The sequence below is a fragment of the Protomyctophum parallelum genome (genome assembly GCF_964188405.1).
Source record: "Protomyctophum parallelum genome assembly, chromosome: 9".
NCBI lineage: Eukaryota > Metazoa > Chordata > Actinopteri > Myctophiformes > Myctophidae > Protomyctophum > Protomyctophum parallelum.
In genome coordinates this window covers 16,481,746-16,506,518 of record NC_139706.1, presented here as the reverse complement: position 1 = coordinate 16,506,518, position 24,773 = coordinate 16,481,746, and the positions used below count along the sequence as shown (strand labels likewise).

Genomic DNA, 24,773 nt, shown 5'->3' with positions numbered 1-24,773 from the left:
TTCATTTTGATCAGATATTCAAATAACTCAATTCAATGAATAAGTAAAGTAATCTGTATGTTCTGTAACTAATGTATGCCACGATGCATCGAAGAATTAGGCTCTGAGACAACCTCCTTTGTGATTGTGGATCTAATGCCTGATTATGATCTTTATAGTTCGGTTCCGGGCTGTCTCTCTTGATGCTGATTTCCTTCCCAGAAATAGGACGGTAAGACCACCCCCAACTAAATATTTTCAGTTTGATATTCAGCAGCTGATGAACTTGTAATTAGTGACATTTTGACTATGGAAATGACAAGGACGGAGGTCTATTGTGGGTCATGAGAGTGGGAGTTAAAAAGGGAGGAATGTTTGTTGACTTTAGGAGCACACGGGTGTGAAACTATGTGTGGCCGTAATAAATAAGTCTGTCTAAGTTCATTTGGCACACATCACGTTTGACCCCAAACATCTGAATCAATAGTGGCCCAGTGCCTCCGAGTTTGTGAAGATTAATAAGCACCGTTAGAATTTAATCCTTTATTAAACCCACCAATAGCTTGACAGCATGGATGAATAAAGTGCTGTGCCATTTTGATGAGCCAGGCAAGCACAATCCAAACAAGTTAAAGTTTTAAAACATTTGGTTGGGAGACTTTTATATAAATGGTGTTTTTCAGCCAGGTGGTATTGACTTAATAATTTTCTCTCTTTTCTTTACAGTACAAAATTGTGACGCTTCAGGTAAGAGACACTACTATACTCTAATATAACTCTAACTAACAATAGGTGTTGCGCTAAAACGTTAAAACCATCAAATCCCAGAGAGGAGTGATTGGCTGCAAGAGCATATGAAAACTCTTGGGATAAAATGTGCAGGCTTTTGTTCCATCTGCCTACAGTCCTCCGGTGTAAGAAATCATGCATATTTAAGATTATCAGCTTCCAATGAAGCTCTGTAGCCGTCCAGTAAAACACCAGGAGCTGTACATCTTCTGATTTTGATGCTGTTTATTTGGATGCAACTGGGATTCAGAATGGAAGTAGTGTTTCCATCTGCATTGGTTTTCACCTTCTCTTCCTTTCGTCTCTCTATTATTATTTTCATCTCCTGACCATTGTCTTGGACCTGCTAGCCAGCAGGAATGTCTGATATAAGTTGAACCAAAACTCTAAATCTCTTTTTACTTTGTGCATAGGACCCCCGTGGCAACCTCATTGCCCAGTGGCTGGACAAGACAGCAAGTATTGGCATCCTAGACCTCCACCACCACATGAGCTCCGAAGCAGCTCAAGGAACCTACCTCATTACAGCAGAGACAGAGGAGGACAACATAAAGATCTCTTACAGCTTTGAAATCAAGGAATATGGTCAGTTAATTTATGTATAATGTCATGTTAAAGGTAATATTAACATACATTGCCTTTTTAAAGTGTAGGAACTCTTTCATGATCATTTTGTTGTTGTTCTTCTGTGTTTTAGTTTTGCCTAAATTTGAGGTGACAGTTCACCTTCCCAGTGTGATTTCAATTGAGGATAAAGAAGTGGAAATGAAGATTTGTGGAAAGTGAGTGTCCCCCAAAACTATGGACATAAATATCTGAAATAAGTATTTTTTCAAAATATAGTTTGAAACAGAAACAAAACTGAAACATCTTAGTGTCATTGTTCAATTTTCTTAATGGTCTTTCTTTCTTTCTTTCTTTCTTTCTTTCTTTCTTTCTTTCTTTCTTTCTACTGTCATGTGGGGACCGAGCCACAGGTTGAGAACCACTGTCTTAAGCAATGCTTGCTCACTCAGGCTAAAAAAACAAAACAAAAACAGCTACTTCATACTATATGTGTTTTCTTCCAGATACACATATGGCAAACCAGTGGAAGGTGTAGTTACGGCTGTGCTTTGCCGCAAGGCTTACCGTTATTTCTGGCACTATAGCCAGCCAGACAAACAAACTGACATCTGCAAAACATATACGCTGAATGTAAGTATCCTGGAGCATGTAAAATACACTTCTGATGCAACTCACACTGTGTGCATATTGCATAACACATTAAATACAATGAAATGCTTATTTTCAATGGTCCTCTGTCAGTAAATGTGGCATATGGAAACAGTAAATGAAGAATTGACCAAAATATCAAATAATACAAGTTAAAACTAGAATAAGCACCTAAATTGGTTAAATTAAAAGCGTATAATGAATTACTTACATAGACTTAACATTTTCCATAAGAACGTTTTCACATGTGTGCTGGCAAAGATAATTAAGTTCTTTAACTTCCTTTCTATCTTCTAGACGTGCGGCAAAGGCTGTGCAAAATTTGCAGTGAACGTGACAGAGTTTTCCCCGCTTAACCGAGCGTATGATGACGAGTTTGTGGCAGAAGCTGAGTTCCTGGAGAATGCAACGGGTACGTTCAGGGTGACGCGAGTGAAGATACTCATGGAACACTTGCAACAAGTACATTTACTCTACAGTTTGCACTTTGTCTTTACTTAAGTAATGCCATTACTTGATACGTTATACTTCTGCTCCGCTAGTTCTCATAATTAAATATTGCACTTTTTAGTACATTACATTTATTTGTCGCCATATGGATATTCAAAAGTATTTTCAAATTGTGGTATTGCTACTTAGCTCGCCTTTTCGCTTCTAAAATGTCTTTGCCAAAACAAATAGTCAATCTACAAGCTCACAACATGTTGGTTTGTGACTTGTGAGCTTGTATTTCGGCCAATATTTTGACGAATGCTCCACTCAGAATAGGCATGCTGGGGTTCAAGTTAACATTGACTGGCAGATTTATGCGCTGCGTTCAGCTTCTGCCAGGCCTTTTCCTTATACAACTGTACCTTACCCTTTCAAGAAGGTTTGCGCTTAGCGTTTAAAATAAATAAATAAAATAAAATCAAAGTGCTTCTTCAACCACTATAATACTCAACTCTTTCTCCGCTTCCTGTAGGGGTCGTCCTGAAAGGCACAGGCTCGTCCAGGTTCACCAGTGAAATCAGAACCGTCACTTTTGAGGAAGTACCTTCATCTTATAGACCAGGAATCAAATTTGAGGGAAAGGTAATGATGCCATTTTAAGGACATATACCTACATATACATGCATAATAACAGATTACCTTAATCTGTTATTATATCCAATGGGATAGTGGTACAGGTGAAATTACATAACATCCAGAGCGCAATGCAGCTCTGACCGTGCATGCTGGGTCTCAGAGCTAAATCGCGTATTTATTTTCGATGGCTCAAAAAAAATACATGTATTTTCTACACCTCTGTCTTTTATAATGAACATCGTTGCACAGTCTTTTGTCCCAAATGAGCTTCTGTAAAAAGGTTAACGAGCCCAGTGCACATGCTCTGAGCGGCGGTCCGCTCTCTTTCTTTCTTTTTTTTGCCTCACCTGGTTGTTGGATAATTATAATAAAATCAGATTACGAAAAGAAAAGTTCTCCTTCAACCACTTTAAATGGAGTCTCTCTGTCTTTTAATCTCTTTAGTAAACAGAAAATAGGTCAGGAAACCAGTTCCATCCAATCAGGTGACAGAACTCACAGGATATGGGATAAATATAAGTGAAACCAAGAAATTAATTCTCTCTCCTGATTGGATGAAATTGGTGTCCCAACTAATATATATATTTTCTGTTTACTAAACAACTGAAGAGACAGGGAGACCACTGTTACTGGACATGGAGCTTTAACATTTTAACAATAAAACAGTAAAAAGAAAATTATAATAATACAGCACATTTAACTAAACAGATTTAATCTAAGCAGATCAAAGAAGTTATTGTTTACATACATACATGTTTCTGTGTGCAACAGAAGATGGCTATTATTTTCTTATCTCCTTTCAGGTCAAAGTGATCCGTCCAGATTCCACTCCTGCTATGAATGAGTCTGTGTATGTGTTTGCGACATGCCGAGGCTCAACAGAGAATTTAACACTGACAACAGACGACAAAGGAATGGCCTCATTTTCTCTGGACACATCCCTCTGGAAAGACAGAGTGTCTCTGAAGGTTGGAATCCAAACTAATCCTTCCTTCTTTGCACTAATATTTTATTATGAAGAGTTGTCCATTTTTTTTAGGGTGAGGGGGGGGGGGGATATATCATATTTCTCTAGAGATAGACGATAGCACTACCCATTTTATGCCACAGTCTAAAAACCCACCTCGTCAGACTCGCAGTCTAGCGATCCCATCTTGTTACATCCCTTCTAGTCAATTTTATTTAGATATACTATGTATAGTAGTATAGTATAGTATGCATATTTGAACATAATTGTGACCAGATTTGACTGAGATCCTGCCATTGCGCAAACTCCAGCTTTTCACCAGAGGAGAAACAAAATAAATGTTTTATCCAAAATGAGTTAATAGCACAGGCAGACTTCACATACAGTACTAGAGTGTGTCTGAGTCCACAGAAGTGAACTTTTCAAGCCTGTTTTCTGCAATACATTACTATAAGCTCTGTAAGCCATATCTCCAAAACTGGTGGGTCAAACTGAACAGTCAATTTGAAGCTATGATTCCCTGCTTTCATATGAAAAAATATGAGAAAATTCAAAAAGTCCATTGGCAGTCCCTCAGTCAAATCTGTCACATATATGTCTTTGTTATTTCGATTTATTTTTACTCGACTACAAATATGAATGTTAATATTTAGATATCATGTTAATGTTTAGACAGATGTTAGGTTTGATGCTTACATGGGATCTTAGTTTCTTTGAGGCACTACATTGTCTTTGTACTTTTTACTCATGCAGTTTACTTTGGTTTCACACTCTTGATTAGGGCATCTATTAAATGCCTGAATTGTAATTGTAGCACTTTAAAGCTGAGGGGGAGACCATGTAGGGGTGGTGTTTGAACCCAGGCCAGCAGACGAGCATCTGTGAAACACAGTGCGAGGCCATAAGCCGTTCCAAACTCTCCTCTGGGAAGCAACACGGGTGCATAAAAGCTAGAACAGCCAGACACACAGACACGCAGTTTCTTAGCCCTTGTGGTTGCACTCCTCTGTTTAACCACACGTCAACACTGTAAGGAACTGTCGATATCCAGCAACACACACTTCAATAAATATTTTCTACCGTACCAGGCACAATATCTAATATGTACAAAAACCTGTTAGTGCCACCAAGGTGTGTGTAGAGTGTAGAGTCACTGGTTTCTCGTCACTGCTATACACTGCTCTATGTGGACTTAAAGTTTAAATCCTACTCCTTTCTCTTATGTTGGTGTGTATTTATCTTCTACTACAGTATGTGTTAGAGGAGTGCACCAGTAATAATATATATATATAAAAAACTTGGAAACAGATTACAAGATTTTCATCTTGTGTTTGTTTCAACAGGCACAGTCTACGAAAGAGGAGGTGCACACTCCTTACGATGGCTGGCGCAAGCCCAGGAACAGGTCAGCGTACATGTCCCTCACAGAGTTCTACTCCAAGAGCAAGAGCTTTGTGAAGCTCATCCATGCCAGTGAGCCCTTCCACTGCTGCAACGAGGTTGCTATTCACGCTGACTACATCATCCCCGGAAGTGAGCTGGAAAAGGGACAGACTTTCCTGAACTTCTTCTACTTGGTAAGAGGACAGAGTTGACTGTTCCATTTTAACCATCGAAAATAACCAACCTTTTTTCTGTTGACTGATATTGTCCTACGTGAATATAGAACATTGTGATCAAATCAATCGATCGATATAATACTATAAGTTCCAAAAACAAAGCCCTGTGTGGGGTTGTAGGGCATGGCTTGATAATAATTAAATCTACCCTGGGAAATGTATCGGAGTTAAACAGTTCTCATAGTGACATAGGAATGTCCACACACCTCAACTAACCTTTTTCAGAACCACCCCAAACACACACAGCTCCATTTGGAACCTCAACCTCCGCCGATAGCCGATAGGAGAGGTTCCCCGTCAGGAGGAACCTATAAGTCGATATGGGTCGAGCCTTCCTAAAGCAGTGGTATTTATACAGAGCTACAGATGATAAAATTAGGAGTGGAAACTGGAAAGTAAAACATTTTGAGTGGGGTGAAACAACCGCTTACAAAGCTTATGAAGTCAGCCAGTACCACGTTTTCCCAATGCAATATTATGGAAGCAGTGCAGCGCATGCGGACGGGGGTTGACTGGCCACAGCAGGCTGACTAAATAATCTATTTAAGCCTGATTTAAGCGGTTGTTTCACCCTGCTCCAAAATGTTTACTTTCCACTCCTAATGTTATCATCTGTACCTGGTCGAAAAGGGTTTTCGACACTGCTTCTGGAGGGCTCGACCCATTTCGACTTATGCAGGGATATCCTGACACAGAAAATCTTCTCGGAACTAACAGCGTCAGCGTGTCACACAAGCGTGTCACGTATATAAACGGGTGCACTGCTTTTCATGGAAGCGCAACAGAAAAAACAGGGAATTGGCTCCTATTCTTTTGTACATGTCTGTAATTTACCGGCCTACAATGTCATTGACATGCTGTTGGCAGATGGCAGGTGTGCCAGTAAACACTGGTCGACACTGGTCGAATCGGATTTATCATCCATGTTGGTTCCATAAATAATAAAATAGAATTGTTAGTTTGCAAATGTCCAACTAAGTGTTTATATGCTCTTTCCAGGTGTCATCCAGAGGTGCAATTGTAAAGCATGGCAAGTTGCCAGTGAAAGTATCAAGAACAGCAGGTAATACAAAACAGTTTACCTGATCTGTACTGTATGTTTTGTACAGTTGTTTCAGTTCTAATCGTATGTTACTACCGGCTGCTGTACTGTTAAAGATGGAGTGCCATAATTTTGTTCCACTTTTTCTGTTTTGTATGCGTCTATGGAGCTAACATTACTAATAGACCCCCAGGTGTGGTTATAATATGCAAATATGTCTTCCCTGTGTATTTTGGGTTTCTTCCTGAAAGTCGAAAGCCTTTGAGTCAAAAGGCCCAATCGAAATGCACCGCTTTAGTGACCCACAAAAATCAGTCAAAGTTGTAATGGTTTTGTTAGTGTATCCATAATATATATTTTTTTTAAATCAGCTAATCTCTTAGTTTCTAGTTCATTACATTTCTTTCTAGTTCATTACATTTATTTAACAAGATGCAAATTCAGTTTTACATGAACAAGTAACTAAGGCTCCTGTGCACTTTGATGGTCCAATACTAGGAAATGCTAACTTTCCTTCTCCTTTCCCTTCCTCTCTGGTTTTTCTGCTCATTGCCAGAGAACAAAGGGACAGTTTCTGTGCTTATTCCGCAAACTGCTGAACTGACGCCATATGCCCAGGTGGCGGTTTACACCTTCCTGCCCACTGGCGAGGCTGTAGCTGATAGTATGGACTTCCCCATTGAACTCTGCCTGGAGAACAAGGTAGGCTCTTGCATTGTAAGACACGGCAAATGTCTTAAAAACCCATCAGCTACACTTCAGATGCGTAACTCAGGAGGTCGATGTTGTGTTGGGTTCTTAATATCTACTGTCTGTATCTACAAGAATGAGGGAACGTGACTTCACCTTAGATTACACCACAGTAGAGGTGGTTTTTTCCCGGTTCGACCCTCGATCACTTCTCCTGCCAAGACTCTGAACCACAACCTTGTCCACTGTGGCCCCGCCTGTTTATGGTCTAGAGCAGGGGTTCTCAACGTTTTTTGGCTGGGGACCCCGGAAATGCTTTGGCCGTGTCTCGCATCTCACATCTGAGAACATAGATTTTTTAAATTTGTTATTGGTTAGCGAAATGCAAATTGGGCTTCCTATGCCAAATTTGACAATGGGTTTCCCCAGGCTTTTCCTTTTGAGCCGATTGCGAACAAAAATAAAACCCTGGGTACTAAACTACGGTAGTAACTTCTCCTTGGTGGCATGGCTGCCTCCACCATCAGTGTGTAGATGCATGTGTGAATGTAACGCACATGGTAAAGCACTTTGGATGAAGGCACTTACTACATAAATACAGACCATTTATTACCAAAACACAAGCTAACAAATGTTCAACCGTGATCTCTCCTTTGCAGGTGTCTCTGAATTTCCTGTCTGAAAAGGCGCTCCCAGGAGAGAATATTACTCTGTACCTGAAAGCTGAGGCACACTCACTGTGCTCCGTCCGAGCCATTGACCAGAGTATCTTACTGTTGAAGCCAGAGAATGAACTTAACCTCAAATATGTATGCATCTGTCTGATAAGTATATCTATTGCAAATATCACACAATGCGGCTTCAATGAAAGAATTTGAACAATCCCACACTGTTTGTTTGCCTGAACCCCATACTATAGATCTGTCAGTTTTATAGCTGTCTCTCTATCTCTATGTGTGTGTGCGTGTGTGCGCGTGTGTGTGTGTGTGTGTGTGCGTGTGCGCGTGCGCGTGTAGGTGTACGACATGCTGCCCGTGCAAAAGCTGAGTGGTTACCACTATCATGTGAATGATAATGAACCGCACCTCTGCCAACCTACCTTGTTGCGACCTGCACCCATACCCATACCGGAGGCGGAGATTGACATACTGACATCTAACATACTGGAATTTCCCCCTCCCCCCTCCATTCCCGCTCCCCCCTCCATTCCCGCTCCCCCCTCCATTCCCGCTCCCCCCTCCATTCCCGCTCCCCCCTCCATTCCCGCTCTCCCCTCCTCCTTCCCGACGTCTCTGTTGGATGGTTCCCGTCGAAAGCGTTCGATTTTCTTTCCGTCACCCTCTGGCGGTGATGTGTATGGAATCTTTCAGGTTAGTTTGGGCCTGAAGAACTGAAGGAAATTCAGTTTTCAGCTTTTACCGTTTTCCAACCTCTGCCACTGCTGTACATTGTTTCTTCCAGAGGCACCAGGTTTTTTTTTTTACACAAATATCTGCATTTTGAGTGAAAAGTAAAAAAGATATGTTAAGCTCCTTTTGAAATGTTACAGTACTTGGTTAAAAGTGATGTTATGACACACCGACTCTTTATACCAGGGCTTCTCAACGCCCCCGCCCTGCCCCCCTTCCCTTTAATAATAGAGAAAATATATCATAAATGAATACTGAAACCAGATCTAATCATTAAGGAAAGTTTATGCAAGTACTATGTGTACTATGTAAACTCTTAACCCATTCTGACCTGAGATCAGATTCTAAAAATGTCTTCTACACACCGACAGTTTTCTGAAAAAGCAAAAATTCTATGTCAGTGGTTCTTCAATTTTTCAAAAATAGCAGATCTACAAGATCTGCTCTTGTAGATCTGCTATAGATCTGGAAATTTCCATTTCCCAGCCATTTAGTTTTCAAAATGTTTTTTTTTTTTTTATAATTTGGGGACCCCCCAAAATAATTTGGCGACCCACGGGTTGAGAACCCCTGCTCTATACTATACTGTATCGGACGATATTGATTAAAAAAAGGCATCAAAATTATTCCCAATATTAGACGCCAATATGATGACGACCACACTTTCAGGGAGAATAATTGTAAAAGCACAGCACTAGTAAATCCTGGTTAACCGCTGTACCTCCACTGGTATAAACTGGTATAGCGATATATAGCTTGATAGTTGATACGTATGACTATGGAAATTATTATTATTATTATTATTGGATATCGTTCAATATTTCAACAACATGCATCCTTATAATGTAGGCCTAGTCCTGCAGCTGTGAATGTTACAAAGATCCCTGCCCTCTGAAGGTTGTTGACTGCTGTTCCTTTTTCTTTACAGAACATTGGAATTAAGATTGTTACCAACTGTGATGTGAAAAAACCTATCGACTGTGAGATGAGCTATTACGCCTATGGCATGACGGCTGGTAAGTCCCCGACACTGACTAGATCCATGAGCATACAGTACACACAATACTGTAGTTTACTGTGTTTTTGAGTGGTGCAGCCACTCCATTGTGTAGCTATGTGTGTCCCTATACTGTACGTGTCCCTGTGTCTGTCTGTCTGTCCAAGCACGAAAAGCGGAAACAACTCACTAATACCACTGGATGGCAGTACAGTACAGTTTTCTCAGATCTACAAGCTCACGTGTTGCCGTGCAAGTACAGTACAGTAGTATGAAGTACAGTACAGTACTACGAAGAACAGTACTACAAATAACAGTACAGTATAGTACTGTACAGTACTATGAAGTACAGTACGGCACAGTATAGTACAGTACAAGTACTACAAAGTACAGTACAGTACATTAGTGCAGTACAGTACATTACAGCACCACTCGCTTCAGACAGGTCTGAAAATGATGTGCCCACGTTTCGCACCATTCGACAGAAGCATGCAACACTATATAGCATAATGTTTAGGAATAGAACATGCATCTCGTATCATTGTGCACGGAGGTCAGTCTATCTGATAAAGTAGTTGATGTTCATTGTTCACTTCACTTTCAATGTTTTATTTTGGTCTTCAGTTCATGTACAGAATGAAACAGTATATACCTAAAGATGCATTGCTATGACCAAAAAAAGGTGTAGGCTGTAGCTAATTAGCTTATTTTCATTGTTCATGGTATCAAGGGTAGTATGTGCTTCATATGCAAAGGAGAGTGATTCAACACTTGAATGTACTGGTTCAAGCAGATAAATGTCAGTCCCATAATCATAACAACTGCTTACGTGCATAGTATATTATGTATTGTATTGGCATCACTATCATAGCCAGCATACCTTAACCATATAAAAACCGACAAACTCACAATGTTTCGCAAATTTCAAATTTGTTGTTTTCTCTATATATAAATAAACCAAAATAGATGTACCAGCGAACTGAGCTTGTGACCAGTGTTTGGTAAAGAAATGTTTCTGTTGTTTTGTAGTTTTCCCAAAAAGCTTTATTTTATTGAGGTTCTGAAAGGGGTCATTTTATTGTTAATAACTTTACTAACATTACTGCAATTAAACCGTATTTTCACACGTTACAGGATTACCTACTGAGAAAAGTAACTAGTTGGATTACCTTTAGATCACTTTTGCATTACCAACAATTTAAGCCCCTGCAATATTTATGTGCAAGTTGCTATGCTGTCCAAAGGGAAAGTAGGCTACTTACTCAATGTATGTTTTATTGACTGTATCGTCATTGCATAGCCTAGTCTAGTGACTAGTCTACGGCCCATAATCTGTAACCTCAGCACATCAGAAGGCTGTTAGAACATACTTCCCTCAGATCTGACGTACTGTTGGGTACGTGTGCACTCTGTAACACTGTAACTCAATGTGTGTCCACAGATGGACCAGATGAGCTGGCACCACCTATGGCGATGTCATTCGAGACTGCAGGGGAGAACCCATCGACAAGACAAGAAAAGGAGGTGGTGAAGGAAACTGTCAGAACTCACTTCCCCGAAACATGGATCTGGGATCTGGTGATTGTTGGGTAATATTCAGTAGCTCCCTTTCACGCTATACATCCAGACTAAGAGTGCACTGGTTAAAATGCCTGTATGTTTTGCCTGTGGGTTAAGTTTTGTACTATTTTACATATTTTAATGATTTTTTTGTTTGTCGTGTTTCTTTGATGTCTATTCCTTGTACCCTGTATATGGTCCTGAGTTAGTTTGTTTTAATGCAGCTCTGCTCTGCACTCCTGCTATTATACAATTGTGTTTTTTCTTTTTTTATGGATGTTTTTTTTTTTTTTTTACTTTAATTTATCTAGTTAAAATAAATTGTTGGTTTGTGCTACAGAGACAGTGGATCATTGTTTTTGGAGAGGACGGTTCCCGACACCATTACCGAGTGGGCTGCTGGGGCCTTCTGTACATCGGTCACTGCAGGTCTGGGCCTGGCTCCCAGCACTGAACTGATCGCCTTCCAGCCTTTCTTCATCAGTCTGACCCTACCCTACTCTGTCATCGTTGGAGAATCGTTCACACTCAAAGCTACGGTGTTCAACTACCTCTCCGAATGCATAATGGTACGTTTCTAGAGTATGACTCTAGAGTACAAAACTTAATTTACTTTGTCCTTTCTGAACTTCATCTGTTAAGTAAAAACGACATACAAACAGACATGATACACAGATACACAGATCAAACTGGACTAAAAACATGGCTGTCCTCAAATTACAATTGGACTTAGAGTTTTATACCCTAGCCTAGCAGTCCAACTTGCCCCCGGAGAGCCAAATGCACTCCCTCAGTGGGCTCCACAGAAGGAGCCTGTGCTGTGTGAGTGCCATGCTCCTCCCCTGTGCATGTATTGTTGATGAAATTGAGTACAATGGACCACAATGGAAACAAGGCTTTTTGTGTTATCCTTTTAGCATAGCTTTGTTGACTGTACTACCATACCGTTAAAGGAGCATTCAGTGATTTGGGTGATTTGGAAAACCCCATCGGTTCACCCGGTAACAAGATGTACACATGCACGCACTACAGTGGGGGGACACACAACAGGCCAACAGCACCCACACCAAGGCCCTCCCCCACTCGATCATGGTTGGCGGAAGGCCCCTCTCTATCCTGATTGGATGAAGGCTGGGCCACCTAGCCAAAAACTAAACCTACGTTTTTTTTTTTACCCCACTTAACTGGGGATAGGGAAGAACTCCTTATATGGTCAGCACACTCTATAGTAGGGAGGATTATCACAACAAAACAAAAAATGAAGTGATATTTGAATTAAGTGAAATCACTGAATATACCTTGAAGAAACTTGTTAGTAAAGTGTGGAAAGGACTCCTTGTATTATATATTATTTATATATTATGTTACCGATTTGCGTTTTCAAAAGGTGCACAGTCCTTGTGAGGTGCCAACCAACGGGATAAACGCTAATAATAAAACAAATAAATAGCCGCACACTTGTAGCTGCCAGTGCCAATGCCAATTGTTTTATTGTGGATACAGAGATAAAAACCAATGTTTTGGACAGACAAGCTGCCTTCTTCTGGGCCCCTGTCCGAAACCAACGTTTCAGACCGACATTTCCAAAACCAACGTTTATGACAGACAAGCTGCCTTCTTTGGGGGTCTCTGTGTGCACCATAAAACATTTGGCAGCTACGAGTGTGCGGCTATACATTTTTTATTATTACTGAATATGTTTTACCACATGACTTAGGTGTTTTTGTCTGTTGCTGCGTTCTGTGCAGGTGGAGGCCACTTTGAAGGATTCGGATCTCTATGACGCCAGCAAGTGTGATGAGTGTACGTATAAACTGTGTCTGTGCGGGGAACAGTCTCACACGTTCCACTGGATTGTGACACCTAAGCCTGAAGCATTGGGTGAGTCTCACACACACACACACACACACACACACACACACACACACACACACACACACACACACACACACACACACACACACACACACACACAATTCACTCTATTCACTTTTCACCTGATCGGCGCTACAGCACTGTGTGATAGTTTGATGTTCAAAGCATTCTTTTGAAACATCCTCTCCTTTGTTCACTCATTATGGTCATACGGTGCTAGACATTTATTTTATGTTTTTCCTTTTGTTATTGGATGATGCAATGCCAAGTGGGGTGAGAACGTTGATCTTACCCTTTGCCATAAACAATTAACTGTGTGTCCTCGCGGTGAAATCCGTCTTTTATACAATAGGCTCAGTTATCAACCCATGACATTATTGTTGAAGAAAAGCTCAAAATGTTGCTTCAGATGATAAGTGTATTGCAGCCAGTGTATACCATTCAAGACAAACTCAGTATTAACTTTTATTTTACTTCGGGGCACTTGCTTGTTTTACACACCTATAGTCATCTTTTGGATGGACTTGGCAGACATACTGTACAGTCTTCCTCAGTGATTTCTATTTCCTACAGTTACAGCACCTAGTCCACACCCACAGATAAAAACAGAACATATCTTTCACAGGTATGTAGTCGAGGTAGGACCCCGGTAAGTCAAGATAACTGGTGTGAATCATGCGTGCTGACAGCTCAGTCCCCCGCTGCCTGCCTTACAGAACCAACTTGTTCTCCTAACGTTGATCTCTGCGCGGTCCTGAAACCCGAGGATTTCAGGGCTGTCAGCCTCCATCAACGGAGATGAAGACAACGATCTGGGATGAATACCTGATTGCACTTTGCCCCCTCCCCCCCCCCCCCCGCCCGTCCTCTGAGGAGCGCTGACAATCACTTGTACTAACGAGTCAGGTAGTCTCTTTCTCTGACGAAACGCTAAGAAACCTCTCTTTCTCTCCAGAGGGGGCAGAGATGTGTATAGTTGTCCTCTATGATCGTGATTGAAGGGGGTTAGAAGGTAGGATTGAAGGAGGGTAGGAGTTAGGGGAGAGGGGAGAGAACAAGTGAAGGAGAGGGATGTTGGGGTGTATGTAAAATAGACAAATGGAAAAAAAGCTCCCCCTGACTGTTGGTGGTTTTACATAAACCATAATGGCTCGGAGCTCTACATTTTAATGCTGTCCTGTCAACAATACCTGGATCCACTTTTAGCTTGAATACCTGTCTCATTAAAAGTGCTCACAAACTCACAAAAACAGTATTTCCGTCATGTTTCTCTTCCATTAAATTAATGTAACACTAATTTGCTGAAGAAGATTAAATTATGTAGCATGTAAACTCGGCTAATATATACAGTATACATACGGTGGCCATAGATTTGTTGTAGCTGTTAATTAGTTCCCATATGGTGATTGTATACAGTATGTACAGTAATATTAGTTATGTGTTTTGCCTTAATTCCCAGGCTCATTATTTCCCATTAAACTCCAAACAGAATGAAAACAACATCCCAGGATGTCAAGTTTGGTTAATGAAGGTAATCTATTACATGAATGCAATATGCGCACTCATGTTTTATAAAGTTAGACTAAAATATTTAGTCTATTTTGAAATAATCAATTCAAATTAAGGCTCAAATAAGGGACATTGCAAAATTGGTGGAAAAAAACCTAAAGGTAATGCAAATTGCTGGAGGTAATTGCAACACTCACACAGGGAATGGAAGGAATGAGCTGGTATTTTCCATACGTTAATAAATTATTAGGAGAGATAACGAGGGCGAGTTGCCATGGTGAAACAGTAAATGGAGACTGAGGAGAACGAGGCGAAGGAGGGAGAACATGGAAGACTTTAATCCATATGGAGGGAAATACACATTAGCCTAAGTATACACGTTGAATGACGGGGTGTCAGCACAACGAACAGTAATCAATAAGTGTTTGTGTTTGTGTACAGGTGAGATGAGTCTGGAGGTCACCGCCATGGCCATGGAGACAGAAGAGCTGTGTGGTAACGCCGTACCCATTGTCCCTGAGAAAGGATATAAGGACACTGTGGTCCGTCGCCTGCTTGTGGAGGTCAGTGTCTGTCTGTCTGTCTGTCTGTCTGTCTGTGAGTTCTCAAACTCTGCCCGAACCCGACCAGGCCCGACCTGATGTTTTCGGGCCGGGCCTAAAATGTATGCTAATCATAGTTAGCATACATAATAGTTCTGTTCTGTCTGTTTGTGTATTGATCCATTATGAAGATGGTGCTGACTGGCGTTTAACTTTTACTCTGTGTAGAGTTCTAAAATTCTGACCAACGGGCCTAATATGCTAATTAGTTGGGCCCATTTAGGGCCGGGCTGGGCCTTATAAGAACTCTAGTCTGTCTGTCTGTGAAAGGGACGAAGGACATGCACATCCAAAACCTGAAGTTGGGACGGTGCTGAGCGAAGACCAGTACAAAATAAAAACACTTGCACACTGTAGGGCCCAAAATATCAAAACTGCTCTTCATCAGACAGTGTGTTTAGCTCGAAACGTCAAGGCAGCACGTAGGTATATAATATATAATAAGGTATAATAATAAGGCAATTGATATGAAGTTCATCAAGGAGGCATATTGTTTTATTTTCAAAGACATCATTCCACAATAGCTCAAAATCGTTTCAAACTTTCAATATAATTAAGGCAAACGGTTGAAACGGTTGGGGAGCACTGGGGCTCCATTTTCGTCACCGCTAAACCCCTTATCCCTAAACTTCTTTGCCTTTTTTTTTTACTATTTTGCTAAACATTTTTGAATAGTTAAAATGGCCAGTCTACAAGCTCACAACATGTCAATGTAGAATGGCTAGTTGAACTATTAAAAAATGTTTTTCAAAAAAGGCAAAGAAGTTTAGGGATAAGGGGTTTAGCAGTGATGAAAATGGAGACCTAGAGGACAGAGCCAGTGTTGAATCTCTGTCTGTGTGTTACTTACATTACAAGTGAAGTGATACAAACTCCCTGAGGATATGCAATACAGGACCAAAGGTGACCTTCACAGTGGCCGGAAACCCAGTCTCTGGAACGCCCTGCCACTCCACGTTCGCTCTGCTCGAGTCATTTGCAATTTCCAAATCCTTACTAAAGAAATAAATAAATAAATCTTGCTCGCTTTCAATGCTGTGTTTGACCGTGTAATTAGTTTACCCTGGCCCTCACGGCCTACCTTTGATGTGCTGCCTACCTATGATGTTTTCATTCCATGTTTTATCTTCTTTTTGTTTTCCTCCGTTTTAATTTTCTCTCTCTTTTCTGTATGTTATATGCTCTGTGAAGCACTTTGGTTTGACCTTGGTCGTTGGAAATGTGGTATACAAATAATTGTTTTAGTTGATTTTGATTTACAAAAAAAAGGTATAATTTTTGTATTCATTAATGTTTTCTCCAGGCTGAAGGAGTGCCGCAGACCTACACCCACAATGCATTCCTCTGCCCTAAAGGTCAGCATTCAGAGACATTAAACACATGTCAAGTTTGATGATGATGAACTACACTATTATTAACCACTTGAAACCTAACATTCTTGTTCTTTCTAGAGGACATTTCTTTGAGAATAGCAGCTCTACTGTACAAGCTTGTAGATCAGCGATTTCCGGCGATTACAGTATGCAATCATTGCGACAGGCCTAGATGCAACCCTCCTCAACAAACATTTTCCCCATTACTACATACACACAGTGTACTCGTACTAGCTAATCATTCTTGAAATCTTGGAACACCACACGATGCACACATTCTCTCAAAAACGTATGAAAACAACCCTTTGGAATGAAAAGTCTTCTCTTCTTCGACCCTCTCTGACCCCAATGTCTCCCTATGGTCCCACCCTTGCCCTCATGGATTAAAGTTCTCAGTCCCCACGACTGGTTTCAGTCATTTGGATTCCATGCTTAGCTGGTCGGCCTAAAACATCATTACATTTTCAGCCTCGAAATTGTATTTTGCTTTATTCCATGTGCCGTCCTTCTGCAATCCCTAACCCTATATCCCTCTCCCCACCCATCCGTCTGTGTGTGGCTGTCCCTGTGCTGGTGTGGTGGTGCAGAAGGTATGCCGCTGAACGAAACCGTCCACCTGGTGCTACCTGTGAACTTTACGGCCGGGTCACCGAAGGTCTTCGTCTCTGTGCTGGGTCAGTAAGATCTTCATTTCAATAGTTTGGGTGTATACACCACTGGTTCCCAAACAGTGGGTCACGGATACTTTTATAAAAAAAACAAAAAAAGGAAACATTTTCATGAATTAAAAACAAATGTTTAAAAAGTAGTGAAAATAGCCGATCTGCTATTTTCACTAATTTGGGTCCTGGGCAAATATCAAATATCTCTTTTGGGTCACGGGGCAAAAACGTTTGGGAAACAATGTTGTACACACATCAAGGTCAAATTTGTGAATTATCGTTTATATACAGTAGCACCTTCTATCCAAAGTGCTTTGTATTACTGTACATACACACTTTCACATGCATTCGAACGCCACAAAAGTAAGTTAAATGAAGGCAAATGCCACAAAATCTTGTGGACATTCTACTTTGTCCAGTTCAACATTCCACGCAGGACAAATATCCCAATATTTAAGCATATGCACAGACACCCCAAATATGGATACGGTTGGGTCAGATCAATCTCATTTTGAAAAACATTATTCAGTGCAAATCTGCATATTTATTGGAACAAATTGCTCTCAAGGGCATTCCAGCCCCATTCTCTGGAAATCTGACCATAATCTTCCATGAACATTATTGTTGCCCCCGTCTCCTCATTCCTATTCATTCTCTGCTCCTTTTTTGTAGTAGATTAAAGGGGAACTTTTCTGATATTTAATGTGAGGAGGAGAAATGTCCTACATCTGTCATCACATGCCAATGCATTGTGTCGAGAGCTCACACTGGAAAATCACTGAAAATGTTTGTGTAGCTGTTGGGAAGAGATCCCCTTTAATACTAGGTAAATGGTCCTGTACTGCAGTATAAGATTCTTCAAACAACACACACACACACACACACACACACACACACACACACACACACACACACACACACACACACACACACACACACACACACACACACACACACACACACACACACACACACACACACACACACACACACACACACACACACACACAAAATGGTGATGTGCAAGTATTTTTGGGGAGATGTTTGGCTTTTCACTTGTATGTTTAGATGTTGTACTGATCTTCTGTTGCTAAATGCTAATTCCATCTAATAGCTTAATCGACACTGTAACGGTTCTGTCTGCTGTACTGTACTTACAATCATTCCATCTTTCTTTCTTTTCCTTTTTTCTTTACCTTAAATTTGATCCACTTTATCAATTAATCATATCACTTTATTTATGTCAGATCAAACATAGTGTGTATATTTGATCTTAACCGTGTATCTATTTATTTATTCATGAACCTTCCCTAGGTGACCTGATGGGAAGAGCCATGCAGAACCTGGACAAGCTGCTGGCGATGCCGTACGGCTGTGGAGAGCAGAACATGGTCAAGTTCGCTCCCAACATCTACATCCTCCAATACCTGGAGGCCACCGGACAGCTCACCCAAAAGATTGAGGAGAAAGCCATACTCTTCCTGGAGACTGGTGAGCCCAGAACATAACTTTAAGCTGTATTTTGTACAATGGTATTGCTGAAAATAGCAGATCTACAAACTCAGGGCATGTAGATTTGTAGATTGCGGGCTTGCAATGTGAGACATTGTGAGCCTGTATGGCAACTAAAGGCACGTTTATTTGTATATAGCACATTTCAACAGCAAGGCAATTCAATGTGCTTTACATTAAACTTATATATAAAAGGACATTATAATAAAAAAGGTGTTGTAGATTGGTTGTACTGTAGGTGCTATTTTACAGCAAAGAGATCTGCTATAGAGGTAAAAAAGTATCGAGCCAACTCACTCGGGTGCAGTTTACTTACTATTTATACAGAGTGGTTTTCAGGTTGACCATTCAGAACCTCATGTATCAACATACTCTTCTTACATTTGAGTGGAGTAGTTTGTTGATATCCTGCATGTTTCTGGGTCATAACAGGGTATCAGAAAGAGCTCAACTATAAGCACGATGATGGCTCCTACAGCGCCTTCGGGAAGAAAGACAAGTCTGGCAACACCTGGTCAGTATGATGAGTTATTATGTCAGCCACACTGTTATTCTGGTGCACATTCATAATGTGTTCCAATCAGTAGGCCTATATGAATTCCACATAAAGGAACTGTCTTCTGTTTCTCTGAAGACCATTTCTAAAATACACGGTCAAGAAAGGGTTTCTTAACCCATTTTGACCTGAGATCAGATTCAAAAAATGTCTCCTACATCCTGACAGTTTTCTGAAAAAGCTAGCTATGTTTCTATGTCAAGTCGTTTTTCGAGTTTTCAAAAAATAGCAGATCTACAAGCTCATAGCGCGCCACTCGGTGGCGCGCTATGAGCTTGTAGATCTGCTATTTTTCAATAGCTAAAGCATAACATAATGCTAACACCAAAAGGGGTTCCCGCGCAAAATGGGTAAAGGCTGCTTATGAACAGCGATTACAAATGGATGCATAATACACATTCAATACTATACGTATTCAAAATTATTCTTTACTACTCCCGGGGGAGGGGGGGGCAATGTGAAGGACAGAAAATTTCCTAAGCATTGCTCAAGACTCATTTGTGGATATATTTTGGACTCTCAAAATGTAATGGCCAACAAACCTTTGAAACTTTTGACCAACTTTGACCAATTGCCGTAAAATGTGTTTTTCCTGATGTATGGAAATATAGTGTAATGTGTAGTTCTGTGTGGTGTGGGCGTAGAACTGTATGAGTTCGGGGTGTAGCAGAACATGCGAGCGAAGTGGGAGTGCGTTTTCAAAAAAGATTGGAGCGGACGTCGGGATATTAGCCCACACAATTTATTATTATTGACAAGGTGAGGAGTAGCGGAGTGGGCTTGGGCAGACCGGCGGAGAGCCGGAGTGGGATCTCCCACGCGTTCAACTCTGCTCACGTGCTCTGGTGTGTAGCTCAGCTGTGTATGGGTGTATCTCTGTATGAGTCTAGGGTGTAGCTGTGTATGGGTGTAGCTCTGTTTGAGTGTAGGGTGTAGCTGTGTATGGGGGTAGTGTATAGTGTAAGATGGTGTTGGGGCGCTGTGGGTGCAGGCAGAGCCAAATGTGAGACGGCACACCATTTGCAGCTGTTATATAATCGCCATGAAAGCAGGGTTCATTCAAAGGTTACCACAACCATTAGTCATGGTCAGCTTTGTTTTCTAAAGTAAGTGTGTGTGTGTGTGTGTGTGTGTGTGTGTGTGTCTGCGTGTGCGCGCGCGCGTGTGTGTGTGTGTGTGTGTCCAGGCTGACCGCTTTTGTGATGAAGTCATTTGCTGGGGCCAAACCATTCATCTTCGTGGACCCCAAACACGTTGATGATGCCAAGAAGTGGCTGGTCTCTCACCAGAAAAAGGACGGCTGCATCAGATCAGTGGGGAAACTGTTAAACAACGGCATGAAGGTTTGTGACCTGGCTGCAGGTAGCCGACGGAGCATAGTCAGGGAATGGCTGAGGTGGGAAAAAGTACTCAAATGTTTTACTTAAGTAAAAGTATCGATACTGCAATATAGAAATACTCCGTTACAAGTAAAAGGCTGGAATTCTAAATGTACTTGAGTAAAAGTACAAAAGTGTCGGCATCAAAATGTACTTAAAGTACCAAAAGTAAAAGTACTCATATGCAGAATGTCCCATTTCAAAATGTCTAAAATGTCTAAAACAATATTTTGAAAATAACAGATCTACAAGTTCACAATGCATCGTATCACGACGCAGTGTGAGCTTGTAGATCAGCTATTTTCAAAATGGTTAATGTATGTTACTTTAGAGACCACTGGTGAATGGGTGGACAGCAGGCTGTTGGGCAGAGCCAGTAAATATGCTGCTGATGATTATAATTCCCTGGGTTCCATTCTGGCTCAAGACTTTTATTGGATGTCAGAAACATAGCACAGCTCGATCACGCACAGACAGACACAGACCTTTTCAAAATGCAGTAGTTACAGTAGGCATACACTCAGCATTATCATAGACATCGAATGTGTAACTGTATGCAAACTGACCAATAAAACATGAGTTTGTCTTGAAGACATCTACAGTACCCAATAATAAGACTAGTCCAGACATACTTTAGGGAATAAATCAAATCTGGCGACTGGAGAGGAAATTTCCTGTGCCCAGACTTTAGTATCATGTCAGACTGTAGATTCTAATGTCTGTCTGGACAGTACGATAGACTGTATGTCTATATGGCTTTGGTGCAGAATAACATTAATAGTACTGTCCACTAACTTATTTAAAAATAATATTTAAAACTGAAAACAGTGATGACCAGGCCTTTTCCACAGAGCAACACGATTCAAAATGTAGGAGTAGTTTGTAAAACTATAGGGAAAAACTAATTCCAGGCACCACTAAGTGGTTCTATGACAATGATTCATGTTCCCAGTAGGTGGCGCTATTACTGTAAATCAATATTGGCACCTGTGCTCATATCAGACATGGGGAAGTTTGGGGAAGATTTCATTTGACTGTTTAGTAGTGTACAAGTCCAGTCCAAGACCAAGTCCTTTTTGAGCACATTAAGCCCCTCAAAAATCGGATTAATTTGTTCATAGAATAATAATAAATAATTCCTTTCATTTAAATAGGGCTTTGCGCTGGTCCAATGCTCGGGCCCTAATTATGTGAATGATAATAAAGAATAAAAAAAAACAATGGTGCGTTCCCACCGAAAAATATTTGTTTGAGCGGTGCAATTACATATAAAGTAAGGCATTTGCATCGAGCGGCACAAATGAAATGTTTGTTACCTTGGTATCTTCACTCCAGATGGAAAATCCCAACTGAGGTGACGTTGGCTCCCCCCCCCCCCCCCCCCCCCCCCCCAGTGCGACCAAAGTGGAGCGAGTCAAGCTAATAGATATTTTATCTTTCCGCGGGAAAGCACCTTAACAGCTGTTTCACTGATAGTCGTTTCCCCAATTCCCACAGCCGTTTAGACAGTGTATAAGGGCTGTTCAGAGCAGAAGTGTTACTGAATGAAAAGTGTCTCTATCTAGCCTGTAAACATAACTCTGACTGGTGGCGGTTGGTTCTGTCTACAGGGAGGAGTGAGTGATGACATCTCTCTGACAGCCTACATCACAGCTGCTGTACTGGAAGCGGATCCCACCAACACCACCGTGAGTTTCTACTGTACATAATGCTGCACCTTCTAGTTCTGTTGCTTACAGACTGCTTACGCACATTTGCGCTGACCAGTCCAACCTGGACATTAACCCATTTAGACCTGAGGCCGATTCTACAAAATGTCTTCTAAATCCTGACAGTTTTCTGAAAAACCCTATGTTTCTATGTCAGTGGTGCTCAACCTTATTCATGTCAAGGAGCCCCAGAATTATATGTATTTGGCTGCGGACCACAATCTCAAATTATGTTGTTCCAGGGACCCCCCAGAAGAAAAGATTTTAGTTTAAAATGTTCGCTCTAAAAGAATATATATTCCAAATTTGCGACACATTTTCTCAATTCTTCAAAAATAGCAGACCTAAAGGTCAAGCTATTGAAAAATAGCAGATCTACAAGATCATAGCGCGGCACAAAGTGCCAAATGAGCTTGTAGATCTGCTATTTTTCAATAGCTACACCAAAATGGGTTCCCGCCCGAAAATGGGTTAAATAACACCAAGTTTTCATTCATCTAAGCTAAGGTATACTCTGTCCGCTATACCTTTACAGAACATGGTGTGGAGGTTGTCATAAGTAGTTATTATTGGAAACGATATTAATAACCAAACCAATGTTGACAATATATTGAAGAAGATTCTTGTATAAAAAACAGCATTACAGCATCATTGCCCTGGCATCAGGCCCATCAGGGGAAAACTCCCATGCAGAGCACCTATCTCATACTGTACCCTTCTTATAGTTGTCTACTCTAACAAAGATGCTGTCCTTGAATAGTCATATTCTGTACAGGCATGTATTGCTGAACCTGCTACAAAGAGAATAATGTAAATAGACCTTGGAACGGTTGTTGACTAGATCCTAATGACCGCAACAGGAGCTGTGACAAGGCCTCTACTGTGAAGTTGACTCCATGGTCCAAATACAATTGGATAGCCCAGATTAGATTTTTCTTTAACAGATTGGCATTTTAAATAATTATTATGATCCTCTCTAACCTGATCCAGAGACCAATATAGACCAGAACCTATTCTAAATGTTTAGTTTTTTTGTTTCCAATTACATTTTAATATATTCTAATCCTATGAGGAACTGATGTTACTGACAGCGTGTCGCTTGTTCGAGTCCTGTTCATGACGACCTTTGCTGCATGCCTCCCCTTTCTCTCTCTCTCTTTCCTGTCCGTCTTCACTGTAACTATCAATAAAGGCACAAAAGCTAAAAACAATTAGTTAAAAAAGAAATAATAATAAAGTCATCTCTTGTGTGTTCAGGACACCTGGATAGGCATGTGTCTAGGGTGTCTACAGAAAGCAGTACTTATAGGTAATCTGGAGAACAACTATACTACAGCCCTGATGGCTTACGCCTTCACCTTGGCTGGGAAAGTGGAGGGAGGATACGGTATCTTCATCTCTTCACAGCAGATCAATGACACCAGAGTCAAACTCATCAACTCCCTGCAAAACCTGGCCATCGTTGAAGGTATAGGGCAGCAAAGTGTTGCACCTGATCTATACTTTGTTGCACACCAGTGTTGTGCACAAAACAATACATGAAGATTTGCACTTTTTTTTTAGGTACAAACAAACACAGAAATGTAAACGTGAGTGGCCAATAATCAATAACTCTCTTGCGATCGTACCTATACACATCCTACAGATGGTACTACTCACTGGGGGAGAGTCGATGGCCCCGATAACAAACTGGATTCCCTGGCGGTGGAGATGACATCGTACGCACTACTGGCCTTCCTCTCCGGTCCCTCCAGCCCCGATCATGACCTGGCCGGCATCGTCCGATGGCTCGCCCTGCAGCAGAACCCATGGGGTGGCTTTGCCTCCACGCAGGTAGTTAAACGGTGTTCTTACGCTTAACCACTTAAACCCTCCACTTAGTAAACTCCACCCGAGTTGTCTCTGTACTTGGGAATACGTTTTTCTGTCCACCAAAAATGTCTTTGCCAAAAATAGCCAAATCTACAAGCTCGGCTATTTTTTGGCCCCAGATTATGGATGCTGGGGTTCAAGTGGTTAATGTATCGTCATTGTACAATGCAGTAGAAGTCCCACCTTCATTAACCAACCTGTGGAGACCTCTCGTTGCATGTTTTTCCACTTTGCCACAAGCTTCCGGCCACTCCTACACACCTCTAAATAAATCACACACAGGAAAGCCTAACTGTAAATTTAGAGGACCATATTCAGCCCACTGACTATGACTTGCGCTATACTGTACGTGACATTACAGCTGACAGTTTTTCCTAAGTACACCGACT

The 24,773-nt window shown here is 41.1% G+C and overlaps 1 protein-coding gene across 1 annotated transcript in view; it reads left to right on the top strand.

Annotated features, from left to right (window-relative positions):
* LOC310864457 (alpha-2-macroglobulin-P) overlaps positions 1 to 24,773 on the top strand; it is a gene marked incomplete at its 5' end in the record, with an annotated part of 35,609 nt that overhangs the window by 2,748 nt on the left and 8,088 nt on the right. Inside the window, 25 exons of the mRNA XM_083773144.1 lie at positions 159 to 211; positions 1,182 to 1,353; positions 1,466 to 1,550; positions 1,839 to 1,965; positions 2,281 to 2,395; positions 2,948 to 3,057; positions 3,855 to 4,019; positions 5,362 to 5,595; positions 6,637 to 6,700; positions 7,236 to 7,381; positions 8,029 to 8,178; positions 8,386 to 8,502; positions 9,707 to 9,794; positions 11,217 to 11,364; positions 11,676 to 11,904; positions 13,084 to 13,216; positions 15,161 to 15,282; positions 16,625 to 16,676; positions 17,282 to 17,368; positions 18,671 to 18,847; positions 19,301 to 19,382; positions 20,611 to 20,767; positions 22,414 to 22,491; positions 23,770 to 23,980; positions 24,158 to 24,345. Coding sequence (XP_083629270.1) covers positions 159 to 211; positions 1,182 to 1,353; positions 1,466 to 1,550; positions 1,839 to 1,965; positions 2,281 to 2,395; positions 2,948 to 3,057; positions 3,855 to 4,019; positions 5,362 to 5,595; positions 6,637 to 6,700; positions 7,236 to 7,381; positions 8,029 to 8,178; positions 8,386 to 8,502; positions 9,707 to 9,794; positions 11,217 to 11,364; positions 11,676 to 11,904; positions 13,084 to 13,216; positions 15,161 to 15,282; positions 16,625 to 16,676; positions 17,282 to 17,368; positions 18,671 to 18,847; positions 19,301 to 19,382; positions 20,611 to 20,767; positions 22,414 to 22,491; positions 23,770 to 23,980; positions 24,158 to 24,345 — 3,290 coding nt within the window. The remainder of the gene's footprint in view (positions 1 to 158; positions 212 to 1,181; positions 1,354 to 1,465; positions 1,551 to 1,838; positions 1,966 to 2,280; positions 2,396 to 2,947; positions 3,058 to 3,854; positions 4,020 to 5,361; positions 5,596 to 6,636; positions 6,701 to 7,235; positions 7,382 to 8,028; positions 8,179 to 8,385; positions 8,503 to 9,706; positions 9,795 to 11,216; positions 11,365 to 11,675; positions 11,905 to 13,083; positions 13,217 to 15,160; positions 15,283 to 16,624; positions 16,677 to 17,281; positions 17,369 to 18,670; positions 18,848 to 19,300; positions 19,383 to 20,610; positions 20,768 to 22,413; positions 22,492 to 23,769; positions 23,981 to 24,157; positions 24,346 to 24,773) is intronic.